This window comes from Pygocentrus nattereri, chromosome 26 (genome assembly GCF_015220715.1).
Source record: "Pygocentrus nattereri isolate fPygNat1 chromosome 26, fPygNat1.pri, whole genome shotgun sequence".
NCBI classification, from domain to species: domain Eukaryota; kingdom Metazoa; phylum Chordata; class Actinopteri; order Characiformes; family Serrasalmidae; genus Pygocentrus; species Pygocentrus nattereri.
In genome coordinates, this window is record NC_051236.1 from 23,420,682 (window position 1) to 23,434,130 (window position 13,449).

Below are 13,449 nucleotides of genomic sequence, written 5' to 3' on the forward strand. Positions count from 1 at the left end.
ATTGTACTTGATTAAGTTAAGACAAGTTGTTTTTAGGTTGTAGATTCTCTGCACGCTTCTGATGTACTTTGCATGCCTTTGCTCTGTGCTGAATGGCGGTTTTGTAAGTCTCTCTGGAGCTTATGTGCAAAAATGTAAATGTAAATGCAGAGTATTTCTAATGTGCTTACCCCAGCCTATAAGAATGTACCACCAAAAATACTTCTTTTGTGAGACAAATGTGAGAGCCAGCAGAGTCTGCAGGTACATTCCCTCCACCAGCAGCCAGAAGTAGTTTGCCAGGATGCTAAACTGGAAAAAGGCCACTGCTGCCTTACATGAAGCCTAGAGAGTGAGAGAGAGAGAGGAAGAGGGAGAGAGAGAGAGAGAGAGAGAGAGAGAGAGAGAGAGAGAGAGAGAGAGAGAGAGAGAGAGTGAAAGAGAGTGAAAGCGTGAAAGAACAAGAAAGAGAGAAATAATGAGAGAGAGTGAAAGTGTGAAAGAACAAGAAAGACAGAAAGGGAAAGAGAGGGTGAGAGAAAAAAAAGAAAGAAAGCGAAAAGGAAGATAAAAATGGAGAAAGTGAGGTATGAGAAATGAGTGAGAGAGAGAGAGAGAGAGAGGCAGCACAACAGTGTCAAACTTTGATTTATGATGGTGATTCGTGAGCGAACTGCTTGTTTTCATGCAGAATGAACTAAAGTAACTGTTTCCAGTGTGTACATACCTTTTCATAGCAAATGTCCTGCACAACTGTCAATCATATTACTGAGTCAAATGCCAAGACTGATCTGAGTCAACTGTTACATTACCAGAGGAGATAACTGACATAACTACATATAAAGTATTTGCATTCAGTGCTTTTATTAGTCGTTAGGTACTCTGTCCTTCGTTGGTACAACTAATCAGCAGTACTGTAACAATGGTCACAGAGGCAAAGCTGAAAAACAGCTTAAAACATAAAGGTGGGAGAAGCTCAATCATGTTTGATCTGAAGTTTCACTGCAGAACAATAATAAAGGTCATTAATATATTCATTTCAAATAAAGCAAAAAATCTATTACATGTCTGAAAGAGCCTGTTTTTAATGGAACTGAGCTCAAACTGAAGGTTTCATTTTCTTGTCTTTTTAAATGTATTCAACCATTACAGTTACCGTTCCACTGCTTGAATGTAATTAAAAAGAAAAACTTAATCTTGAGTCAGAGTGTGACCCCATTTGTTTGTCTGTTGGAAGGAGAGTGCAGCAACACACCAGTGCACAGTGGTTCCCTCTAACAGGTTCCACTTCTGGCCATGAGCCATAACAGTAAGTGGCAAATTGTTTGTTCTCATTATCCTTATTTTGGTATTAAAATGTGACTGTTGTGTTTTGCACCGAGACTGGTAGCAAATACTAACTTTGCGCTATTTAACTTTGAATAACTTGTCTTATTTTTGGTGCTAACGACAGCTTTTGAGAACCTTTAAATTATGTGTTTATTATATAAAATTAAATATTTTTACTTTCCAAAATAAAAAATATGAACACAGCAATGTCACATTATTCTTAATCTGATGAACATTAACTGTCTTAGAAAAAAATGTTTTAAACTGTCATTTAATTATACATTTTATACTTATTTTTTAAATAATACTTTTTGTTCTATGGGCTTCAGCGTCCACCTCTGGAGTCACAAACACATCATTTGATGATTAACTACATTACATTCCATAATGCAGTGACTCCTCAATTCCAGCCCTTAACGTGGGAATTCCATCGATTTTTTTTTATTTCTGTATGATCGAAAGATTATGATTAAACAAGGTCATCTTGTTTAGAGAAGTCAGAATTGTGCAGAATAGTAATGATAGGAAGAGTTTAGTGCCTCTACCAGCTCCCCACAGACAGTTATTACAGGAAATGATCAAAAACACCCTCCCATAATGTCTGAGACGTTGTTTTACAATAGTTCTGATGTAATGTTTTGACCTAAAAATTATTTTAAAAACCCACTCATAGTGGCGAGTTGCAGGTAAGGTGATGTACAGTAACGTATTTTTTCAGATTTACCACTATTTACCATCATCAACATCAGAAACTCAGACTACACATCTAAGTCCACTGGTGGTTTTGAATAGTAAATAAAATGTGTTGTAAGCACTGTGACCATTGGTTCCTATCACCACCCCTGTAAGGATTGTGAGTCGGTACATTTCTCTGCAATGCACCACTTCGCATCACACCAAATCATGACTTTTTCTCAACAACTAATTTATGCAGAAAATCAGTGGAATTCCTCTTTAAGACCCACGGCCCTGTTGAGCAGTGTTTTTCTGCTCTTATGCACCTGATTCAACTCATCAGCTGATTATCAAGCCTTTGACAGTTATTAAGCTCTTGAGAAAAAATATCAAAGGCCATAAAAAAGGGCTAAACGAGATTTCTCTTGAGCAAACTCAACAGGCTTCAGGTGTGCTCAGAGCTTATGCCTTTGTTTCTAAGTCTTTTATAGATAGGTCTGACATTTGCTTTCATCAGCTGGTTTGGTGCTCTGAGTATGGATTAACAGACTTCCGGTTACATACTGGCTATATTCACGCTTCCCTAGTATTTAACAGTAAGTATGCACTAAAGATAAAACTATTACATTCATTAAAGCTATTAAAATTGTTACATTTATTGTATGGTAACATCTGAAGTCCATAGTGAAGAACTTCCCGTTCAAAAGATGCTTGTGTAATGAAAAAATCGTTTTAGCCTTATTTTGCTAGTTTGGACCATGTCTTCAACCTACGGTCTTAGTATGAGAGAAGAAAGTACAAGGTGACTGGAGAACAGGGAAGAGAACTTGTGCTGGACTTCTGGGCAGCATCTGCTTTAATCTAGAGAGCCTTAAGAACAGAGATTATGAATTATCTGCTAAAATTGAATGAACACTGAGGAAACAAGGTTTTTTTTGGCTATTTTATTCTGTTGCTCTTTTTTCTCTTTTTCTGAAATCAAACATAAACATAAAATAAACCCACAGATATGTGTGATTCCAGTGAGACTTACGGTAGACACCAAGCAGTGGTCCAGGCTCTCATCGGTAAAGAGGATGCCATCTTTAATGAAGACCGCACTAGCTCTCAGGATGAAGGAGGAGAAGAGGTTGATGTGGATATAATTCCTTGTGCAGTGGAACTTCCTGTTTTTGATTAGTAAATATAAAATTATTCTTACAGGTAAAAAAAAACTTCTCCACATGTTATGGATCAGACTATTTAGTGTTTTAGTGGTGAGGTTCCTTGTAGTACCTGAGGGCTGTGAAGACGAAGATAGCCGAAATGAGGGAGATGAGTGAGGTAGCATATCCTGCAGTGTACACCTGCTTGAAGGTGGAATAATATGTGGTCTGAAGAAGAGAGTGAGAGAGCAAAGAGTGAGAAAAGGTTTGGGAGGATTCTCTCCAAATTCAACTGTCAGCTTGTGTTCGGTGTCATGTGATCATCCAAAGTTTCTTTCTAGCTTTCACTTTGGTGCTTTGTTGATGTTACCTCCATTCGAATTTCTGTTCATATGAGAGGACTGAAACGTAATCAGAACAGTACAGGTTAAAAATGATGCATATTATTAGGCTAAAATATTGCAATTTATTACATGTATGTGTTGTGTAAAGTGGATGTAGCATATTTCTCACTGACTAACATATGAAGAGCTCTCCTCTGCGACACTGTTAAACCAAGTGGTAATGAAAAACATTGCAATGCACCAGACGAGTTGCATAAATTGAAGAGGAGTGGTTTCCACACAGAAAAAATAAAGACTTGAGGAGATAAAATGGGCCCTTTCAGTCATTTATGCTAATCTTAACCTTGACCAGCAAGGTTAGTTGTGAGTATGAAAGTTTTTTTCTTGCAGCAGAGCACATCTCCTCAAACAAGAGCAGCTGTAGACTCAAGTCATATTAACATTTACCCATTCATTCCACTGAATATTAAATAAATATTATAAAAGACATACAAAATATCACACTGGAAAGTCTTTAGCCCAGAAAAACAGTGCTATATTTTTTGTAACTGTAACTGTCTCAGATACACTGAAGCTACAGAAAATATACATAACAGAAAATTATATAGGGGCCTCAGCAAAAAAATCGTTTTCAGTGTGTCTACCTTTTACCTTTTTAACATTATTACCATTATTTTTAAGAAACTTGCTTTCAGTATTTCAAGTAAGTGTAGGAATATGTTTCCAGCACATTTCAAGTTCATTGTTAGAAGTTGGTTGCATATTCTGCTTCATTTAATACAAGTAATCCCAAACACGTCAGTGATGTTGAGCTTCTTTTTTTCTATTACATTTTTCTCAGTAACGTCTTTTTGACAGCTACACATCCTCCAAAGTTAAAGGCAAATCCAGATCTTCTGCAACACTTGGATCCACAGTGGGGAGCGAAAGACCCTCAAAAAATGAGTACATTTCAGCATCATCAGATGGGAAATTGGATGTGTAAAGGTTGTAGTAAAAAGATTTAAAAGTAGCATTAATGACCGAAGAGTCCGAACTTTTTTCTCCCCTTGAATCCAATATTTGTGGTATTAACCGGGATGCTGCCTGTCTCTTCAACTGATGAGCTAGAAGCCTAGAGGGCTTGTCGCCATATTCATAGTATGTGCTACGCGCCTGTAATAGTTGTTTTTCTACTTCGGATGTTGTGAAAAAGTCAAATTTAGTCAGCAGCTCAAGGCGCTGTTTGAGTAAAACTGGTGTTGATTTAATTACAATAAGCCTATCAAGCTCAGCAATTTTACTCAATAGCTCCTGTGCACTGGCCTTCTGTAACTTATTTAAATATAAAGTGTAGGAAATAATCTGACCGCGCAGATAAGCCTTAAGAGATTCCCATACAATAGAAGGAAAGACAGAGTCTCTTTAATTATTGGCAATAAAATCATCTATTGAAGCAGAAATTAATGTATTGAATTCATTGTTCGACAGTAATAGTGAATTGAATTGCCTAATAGGGGGAGAAGAATGCCCATTAGAAAACTGTATATTAATAGTATGAGGTGCATGATCAGAAATGACTATTGAATGATAGTCAGATGAAGTAACTTTGGGAATAAGAGAATTGTCCACAAAAAAATAATCTAAATGAGAAAAGGTATTATGTGGGTGAGAGTAGAAGGAAAATACCTTAGCTAGTGGATTATAAAACCTCCAAGAATCAACAATTGAATTTTCAGTTATAAATTCAGAAATTACCTTAGACATTAATGATGGAGTAAGAGTACGTGGACTTGAAGGATCCAAAGCTGGGTCTATAGTACAATTAATATCTCCACCCATAACCAAAAGATGAGTGTTTAAGGAGGGAATTGAACAAAAAAGATTCTGCATAGATTTGGGGTTGTCAAAATTAGGGGCATAGATGTTTACTTTCGTGTCAAACAAAGATCCACGCACAATCAAATATCTGCCTCCTGGATCAGAAGAAAGTCGGTGATAAACTGAATTCCTCTTTTAATTAAAATCGCAACTCCTCTAGATTTGGAAGGAAATGCTGAGTGGAAGATGCTTTCAACCCAGGGGAATTTCAGCTTGGAGTGGTCCTCCCTACTAAGATGGGTTTCTTGTAGAAAAGCTATGTCTAAGTTTAAACGCCTCAAATGGGCATTCACCTTCAGACGCTTAACCAAATTGTTCAAACCATTAACATTCCAACTCCCCAATTTCAAGTTAGCTCGGTATTTTAAATTAGGACTAGTACAGTCAACCATTTAAATTAATAGAGCAGCACGACAGATAGAGAAATAAGGATGATGCCAGCAACAGTAAAAAAGAGGAAGAGAAAAAGATAAAAAAAAGGGGGGGGGGCACACACACACACACACACACACACACACACACACACACACACACACACACACACACACACACACACACACTCACGACTCTCAACACAAGCACACAGATATACTGAGACACCCACCCATTCTCTCACAGAGAATACCCACCCAAGAACTTACAACAGCCCAAATACACAGAAAACGCTCCCAGAAGCACCACATGGTCAACCGAGGAGCACCTCAGGAGCGAACACTTATATACAAATGAGAACAAGTGCGTGTGAAATCGCATTAACAGCCTTTTCTTTCTTTCTTCTTTCTTTTTTTTTTAAATCTCCCCTATCCCAGATTTAACTCAAAGGTCAAGATCTACGCTGAAATATAGGGATCCTCAACCATCTCAAGTATCCATGAATACACACGCACACGAATCGAAAGGCACACATATCTTAGAATTACAAAGATGCAAATACCAACAACCCAAAGAACAGGACATCTCGGATAACCTAATGACGTAATAACAAATAAACCATGAGGGTAGCCGCAAGTCTCTGATAGTCCAATATTCAAAAAGAAGAAATGAAAATAAATAAATAATAAATAAGGTTCCACAGCAGTTTCCACCCTAAGAAGAGCGATTGTATCTTATATCTATGGATAACATACAAACACTTCTACCATCTAGCTCCAGTAAGTAGGGGTGGAAAAGAAAAAGAAAAAAAAAGCAGCTGCGGCAAAAAAGTGAAACACAGCTAAACCGTAAGAAGATCCGCCCCCAAAAAGAGAATTCAGACCAGTGATTAGAAGAGTTTAATACGGGTGGTTCTACACACCTCAGATCAAACGCAATGCCTGTAGTACTGCCGCGAGGCCAGTGATATAAAAATAACTAAACTCACACGGGAATCCAGTAATCGAATTACTTAGAAATAGAGACAACAAACTTCTTCTCCTCGTCAACAAGTGAAGATCCGATGCTTGTCCCCATAGGATACGCGAGAAGGGTGTATTTAACATCACGCAGCTGCCTCCGTACATCTCCAAATGCTGCCCGAGCCCTGGCGATTCTCTGAGTATAATCTGGACACACAGAGAAGTTCATGTTGGATGCGGTGATTTGGTGCAGTTCTCTGGCTCTCTGCAGAATGTGGGCACAATCTTTGAAGTAGTGCATTTTCGCTATAATAGCACACGGAGGGCCATCGCTCTTGGGGGACGAAGCCTGTGAACGGTGGGCTCTGTCTATCAAGGGAAGTTGTTCAAGTTCAAACGCGTCTTTGAGCAGTTGAGAGACAGATGAACTGGTGCGTTTGCCTGCGAGACCTGGATTCCAAATCCTCACACTTCGCGTCCAATCTGGCAACCTCCGCCGTCAGGCAGTTCACCTTGGCTTGTAAACCCACAACGTCGTTCGAACATGATGAGAGAGACTGCTCCGCTTCTTTAGGTCAGAAAACTCAGATCTCAGTGCTGCATTATCACAAGACAATTCAGCTTTCAACGCCTGAAACTCCAACATTACGCTGGATCTGAACTCGTCCAGTACCGCCCGCAATTCCTCCTTCACTGCCAGAATCAGTGTCGCAATAGCCTGAACAAGCAGAGCAGCGCTGCCTCCAGGGGAGGCTGCTGCCTCACGAGGTGGCGTGGACGCAGACTGGACTAGAGGCCTGAGAAGGCTCTGCGAGGGCCCCGGTGTTTTGTTAGCTTTAGGAGGCATCGTGACGACCGAAAACAGAGACCAAGCACCAACAATGAATATCCGGCAAAAAATGATGATAAATGCATTTAAGTAATGAAAAAGATGAATTCGCCCCAGAGGGAACTCTAACCAACAGCTACACATCCTTTCAGACTCATAGCTCTGAGATGTCTTTTCACAATGTAAGAATGCACAGATTAAACATATTTCCTTCGACTTTCTCCCTCCTTATGAAAGCGAATGATCTTATGTGAGTCTGGTCTCTGACTCTGGCAGTATACTGCCATACTGTATAAAATTTTATAAGTATTTTATATCCATCTCTAGAAATCTTCTTTTAAAAACATTTTCTATACAGTATATTGTATGCTAGAAAATCTGACATTTACAATGTTAATATATTGTAATATAATAAAATATTATGCATCTGTTATTCTTTTTCGTTGCTATAAAAAGCACCACACACTCTATACTTTTTCTGTCAGAAGATTTTATAAACCAGGCCACCATCACCTGTAAAGATTCTCTATGTGCATCTATTACCTTAAAACTGCTCGCTTGAACAAGGAAGTGGTGAAACTCATTATTAAAAACAGTTTAAGCAGGGAAAATTAAATCTACCATGCAGGAGAAACTCCATTGTGTTCCTGTCTGACAAGTCGGCTGCGTTAATTAGTTTGTTCACATTAGGGACATGCTCCACTCTTAGCCTTGGCCTGCTTTGCTATTATGCATGTGCGTGAGTGTTGGTGTGTGTTTGTGCATGCATATGCGCGTGTGCATGAGTGCGCACACTTGTAGAAATGTGTGTGTGCATGGAGGATTAATATATTATCACCCTCTTAATGCAAGACAGTGTCTCTAAAGCTCTTATTAGCATCTGGATGAATATTCAGGCATTTTGCCATAAAGTGGTTGAGACAGCAAATTAGGGAGAGAGAAAAGAGAGAAGAGTCTAAAGAAGAGAAAGGTGAGGTGGTGGGGGGCTTAAGAAATACTACTTTGTCTATGTTATCTCTCTCCCTGTCCCTCTCTTTCTCTCGCTGTGTCCATTTCTGTCTGCATTTCATTTAAATTATTTGAAGCTACCCTGCAGTCCAGTCGTGCATTCACACTCTCTGTCTTTATCGCACTCGTGTTGCTCTGAGGTGAATACACAAACTGAAAGCGAGTGAGTGGGCGATATGGACTCTGCGCTAGTTTTCACTTTCCCCCATAACTAACAGGTCATGCAAGGTTTCACCAGTACTGAGAGTAATTAAGTGAGAGAGAGATTTCCAGGAACCCTGGAAAAGTAATATTTAAGAATAAGCCAGTGAGTATAACTTCGGACAGGAGGGTAAAACTAAGGTAGAGACAAGGATGAAAGGGAAGATATAACATATATGTAATATGTAACATGTGAAGGATAAAAAATGCTACAAAATGTGTAATTCTGAGAATAGTACTTGTGCATAAATTGAAAGATGCAGTAAGCAGATTTAAGGTAATGGAAAGAAATGTTTTTTCACCTCGGGATCCACTTCCACAAATTCACAAGCATCTTCATAGGACGGGTAAATGTCACTCCAGCCGTTTTTAGTACAGTTCCGGTAAATATAACCTGATAAAAAGCACAAGTGAAATAAATGTAAATACAATTGTATACAACAGTTTCAACACCACAGGTCAAATTACATGGTTTGTTGATTTTCTACAGGGAAATATGTCACATAAATAAGTGAAATACAGGAAAAAATTAGTCCTTTTTTGTTTTGCAAATAAATGTGCCATAACTTTTGCACAGGCCAAATTCTATGTTGTTTTCGATGTTAAAGCCACACTCTGTAAGCATTACTGGTTAAAACTGAAACAAATAGCATTACTGAGTTAGGATAAAAAAATAAAACTTTTGAATTTGAACGTTTTTTACTTTGTTTTATCAATCACCTACTTAAACCACTTGAACCAGCCAGAATTGCAATAGCAATAGGGAAAGCAGAGAATTCCAGACAACCCTCTACCCTCAAAGTTCCTCCAGCTTATTCTAGGGGATTCCGAGCTGCTCCCAGGCCAACTAAGAGATATAATCCCTCCAGTGGGTCCTAGGACAACCTTGGGTTCTCGTCCCAGTCAGCCATGCCTGGTAAGCCTCCAACAGGAGGCAACCAGTGGGCATCTGAATCAGACACCAGAATCATCTCAACTGAGCTCCACAACCTATCAAGTACAATGTAGACCACCACCCTGCGAAGAAAGCTCATTTCCACTGCTTGTACCAGTAATCTCATTCTTTGGGTCATTACCCAAAGCTCACAAGCATAGGTGAGGTTTGGGATGTAGACAGAGAGTAAACACAGAGCATTGCCTTATGGCTAAGCTCCTTTTTCACCACTACTTATGGTACAAAAGCTACACCTGGCGGCTTCCACAATGGAGATTTTACCCTAAGTTCTTCTACCCCAAGTTCTTCTGGAGTTGGAAGTTGATATAATAGTTGATATAATATAGTTCCCACCATACCTTCGCTGTTTGCTAGGGTCTACCAGGACTGGCTGCCAGTCATACTTGCCAACTGATCTATTCTCACCACCAGATGGTGAATGGTTAACAGCTCAGCATCTCTCTTCACCCTAGTCTCCAGAACATATGGTCCTAAGTCAGATGAAACAACAACAAAGTCAATCACTGACGTCTGACCCAAGGAGCTCTGGAACCAAATACACTTGGAACATATCCTTGTGTTCGAACTTGGTGTTCATTATAGACAATCCATCCCTAGTACAGAAGTCCAACAACATTTCACCATCCAGGTTTAGATCGGGTAGGCTGTTCTTCCCAATCATGCTTCTGCGGGTTTCCAGGTTATTGCCAACATGAACATTGAAATCTCCTAGGAAGGCTGTGGAGTCTGTAAGTGGGGCCCTTTCCAGAATCTCACCCACTCGCTCCAAGAAGGCCGAATACTCCGAACCCTTTCTGGATTGGGGCAGAAGATCTCGTGTGGCCTAGGAATCTTCAGAGGAGAGTAGTGCTTGGTTGCCAGCCCTGGCCATTTAAGGGTTTAACATGGCTTAAAAGTGCCCCATTAAAACTTCAATTAAGTATGCAGATGTACGTTAATTGACACTGGCTTCCATGAAAGATGGCAAATGAGAGACCCTCAGAAGACACAGGAGCATGTGTTAGCAATACAGTTTTACAATTTAATACACTGTGTTGAATGTTCATTTTTCTGATTTTTGATACTGTATTTAAACTTTTACAGCCTTCAATCTTGCTAACTGCACAGCCTCAAGAAACCACAACAACTTCTGCTACAAGGTGAACAAGGACACTTGCTCTCAAATAACAACCCACTGTGATCATGGCTGCTTTCTCTGTGGAGCACCCCACTGTGAACAGGATTTTTACTGATATGATTATGGCTACTGCTGTTGTTATTGTTCTTGTTGTTTAGATATGAGCAAGGGTGCAGTCTGTGGCAGCCTCTCAGAGCAGCAAGCACTGTTTCTTGCATTATCCTCTGGATTAAAAGCCTCTGCTGACAAGCCCACAATAATAAGAGCTTTTCTCTTCTTCTTCAGGCAGGACAACAGAAAGCAGTGCAGAATGGATATCAGGAATTAGGGATAGAAGTGACAATAAAGGTTTAATAATGAAGGTGATACTGAACTCAAGAAAGGTGGATGGGGAAAGAAAGAGTGGATTCCTCTGTTTTTATACAACTGTGACAGATAAAACACATACACAGAAAGAGGGGATAAAAAGATAGACAGAAAAAAGCAAGTGACAGAAGCAATACAGAGAGGCAGAAAGGAAAGCAGTCATGTTGCCTTGGGTTGGGGCTCAGACGAAGTGTTCTGACAGCCATAAATATGCAACAGTGACAGTTTCACAACTCAAAAGACTTACTGATTCAGCTCACACAAAGTATTTCAACCTAAAAAGAGTAAGGACTTTACTAAAGTGATGATTTCATTATCCATACACTGTGCTACTCATACCATAATAGGACTCTGTTGTATGTACACGATTGTTGAGTTACTCAGTATGCATTCATTCATTTTCCTGTTGCTGTTGTGCTTTAGTTTTTCATGTATGAAATAGACTGAAGTATAAAGAATACTCCAAGTAGTATACTGGTGCCAGCAGTCAACACCTAGACTTCAGATATTCGGAACTTCAGAGAATAAAATTAGGTCAGACATATATAAACGTAATGCAGATCAGTTTCGTGGACAAAACAGCTTAGAAAGCAACTGCTGCCAGACAAAGAATTGTTGATAAGAGAAATGGCACAGTCCATAAATGCTTGGAATTTTTTGGTATTTTAGCTCTGTAATCCAGCACACTGGGTTACGAATGAAACACTGACTATCAGGTTAACCCTTAGAGGTGCTGTTTGTAATACATGTTTTGTGGATTTGTATAATAACTCCACGCAACATGCAGAACATTTTCTCATGTTGGATTAAAATTTAGTACTGTCATCAGAACTTCTGCTTTTTCACTGAACAACAAAAAAAAGACAATTTTAAGAAATAAAATCTCAGAAGAGTCAATCAAAGCATATTACAAGGCACAATAAGTAATTGGACAACTGGCTGCTGATCTGATTCTTAGCTAGCAGTGTATTACTAATTGATGGACTGTCAACATAGCTAACACAAGATACAGTTTTCTAGATTCTAGATGTGGCTTATGCATCTGGAAACTGTTGCTACTGTCTCAAAACAAAAAGACCAAATAAATCATAATAAATCAATAATTGAGAGCCATAGCTGAAAATATTTGTGCATCAGTATCTACTGTTTTGTGCACTATTAAGAAGCATGAACACCAAAGTTTAGCAGGAGAAAATAAACTGGCAGACCACAGAAGACCACAGTTACAGATGACAGAAGAATCTTTTGAGTCAGAGCAGATAAGAATAGGATCTATTCAACATTGGACAACAATGTCCTAGGATGTAGGACATTTCAAAAACCCACTAGCACTGAGCTGGCAAACCACTGAAACAACAGAAAGGCCAAGTAATCATGTAATAAAAAACAAGTACACTTTGGGAACAAAATCTTAGGGATGGATGAGCTTATGGAACTGGTCCTGATTCTAAGCTAACCACCTCTTGTAACATGGTGGCCAGTTGATGTTTATTCATGTTTCTGGTAGATGAACTAATGAAATGGCTCAAAATCAGTTTCTTTAATTTCCTACATTTTCACTTCGCAGTAGGAAGATTTCTGTCACTCAAATGGAAGGTTCTTGAGCTCCACTGAACCCCACTCAGCATTGTACTTACTGACAACAAGGCTGTAGAAAAACACTTCAAACAAGTGGGAACAAAAACGACTGCGTTACCACCAAGGAAGATACCTAGTGTAGTGGATATCTATGGTCATGGTCAGTAATGCTAATTGTCTGATATTTCTGTAAAATGGGTGTGGCAATGCATAAAAATGCACTGTAAAGTATTGATTTTTCAAAAATTAAGTAAACTGCAGTTAAAGCCATATTTTTTACATGATGGCTGTGAGTCCAGAATGGTTCATTAAGACTTACAGTCTACACTTTAAGCTCATTATCCTTGTTTCATTCCAATCTCAATGTGATGAAGTACAGAATTAGAATTGGGACACACAATAATATTGAAATCATATCGGTATCAGCAGATAAATCCCAAAGAAAAATGAGCACTATTACAGATGTTTAGATTTGACCAATATTTCAAGAAAATGTTTTATGAAGATGTTTCTGTACTCCAGAAGAGCAGTATGTTTAGGTGACACTGGGTTACTGTGCTAAAATGATGCTTAATTTATAGCCCTATTCAGGTAGATTTATTTTTATGTATGACAGGACAAGTTAATAAAAAATCTTGGCAATGTTATCTGCATCAGCCCACAACTCCCACATCGGTGTATCTGTATGCAGAATATAAACAACAAAAATGCATCACTGTCCAGTTACTC

The 13,449-nt window shown here is 38.9% G+C and overlaps 1 protein-coding gene across 2 annotated transcripts in view; it reads right to left on the minus strand.

Moving 5' to 3' along the window:
• Positions 1-13,449, minus strand: part of ghrhrb (growth hormone releasing hormone receptor b) — a 60,347-nt gene that overhangs the window by 8,242 nt on the left and 38,656 nt on the right. For both annotated transcript variants that reach the window (XM_017719021.2, XM_037534846.1), the window contains 4 exons: positions 9,007-9,098; positions 3,259-3,356; positions 3,017-3,149; positions 171-324 (listed from right to left, as the gene is read on the minus strand). In XM_017719021.2, coding sequence (XP_017574510.1) covers positions 171-324; positions 3,017-3,149; positions 3,259-3,356; positions 9,007-9,098 — 477 coding nt within the window. The remainder of the gene's footprint in view (positions 1-170; positions 325-3,016; positions 3,150-3,258; positions 3,357-9,006; positions 9,099-13,449) is intronic.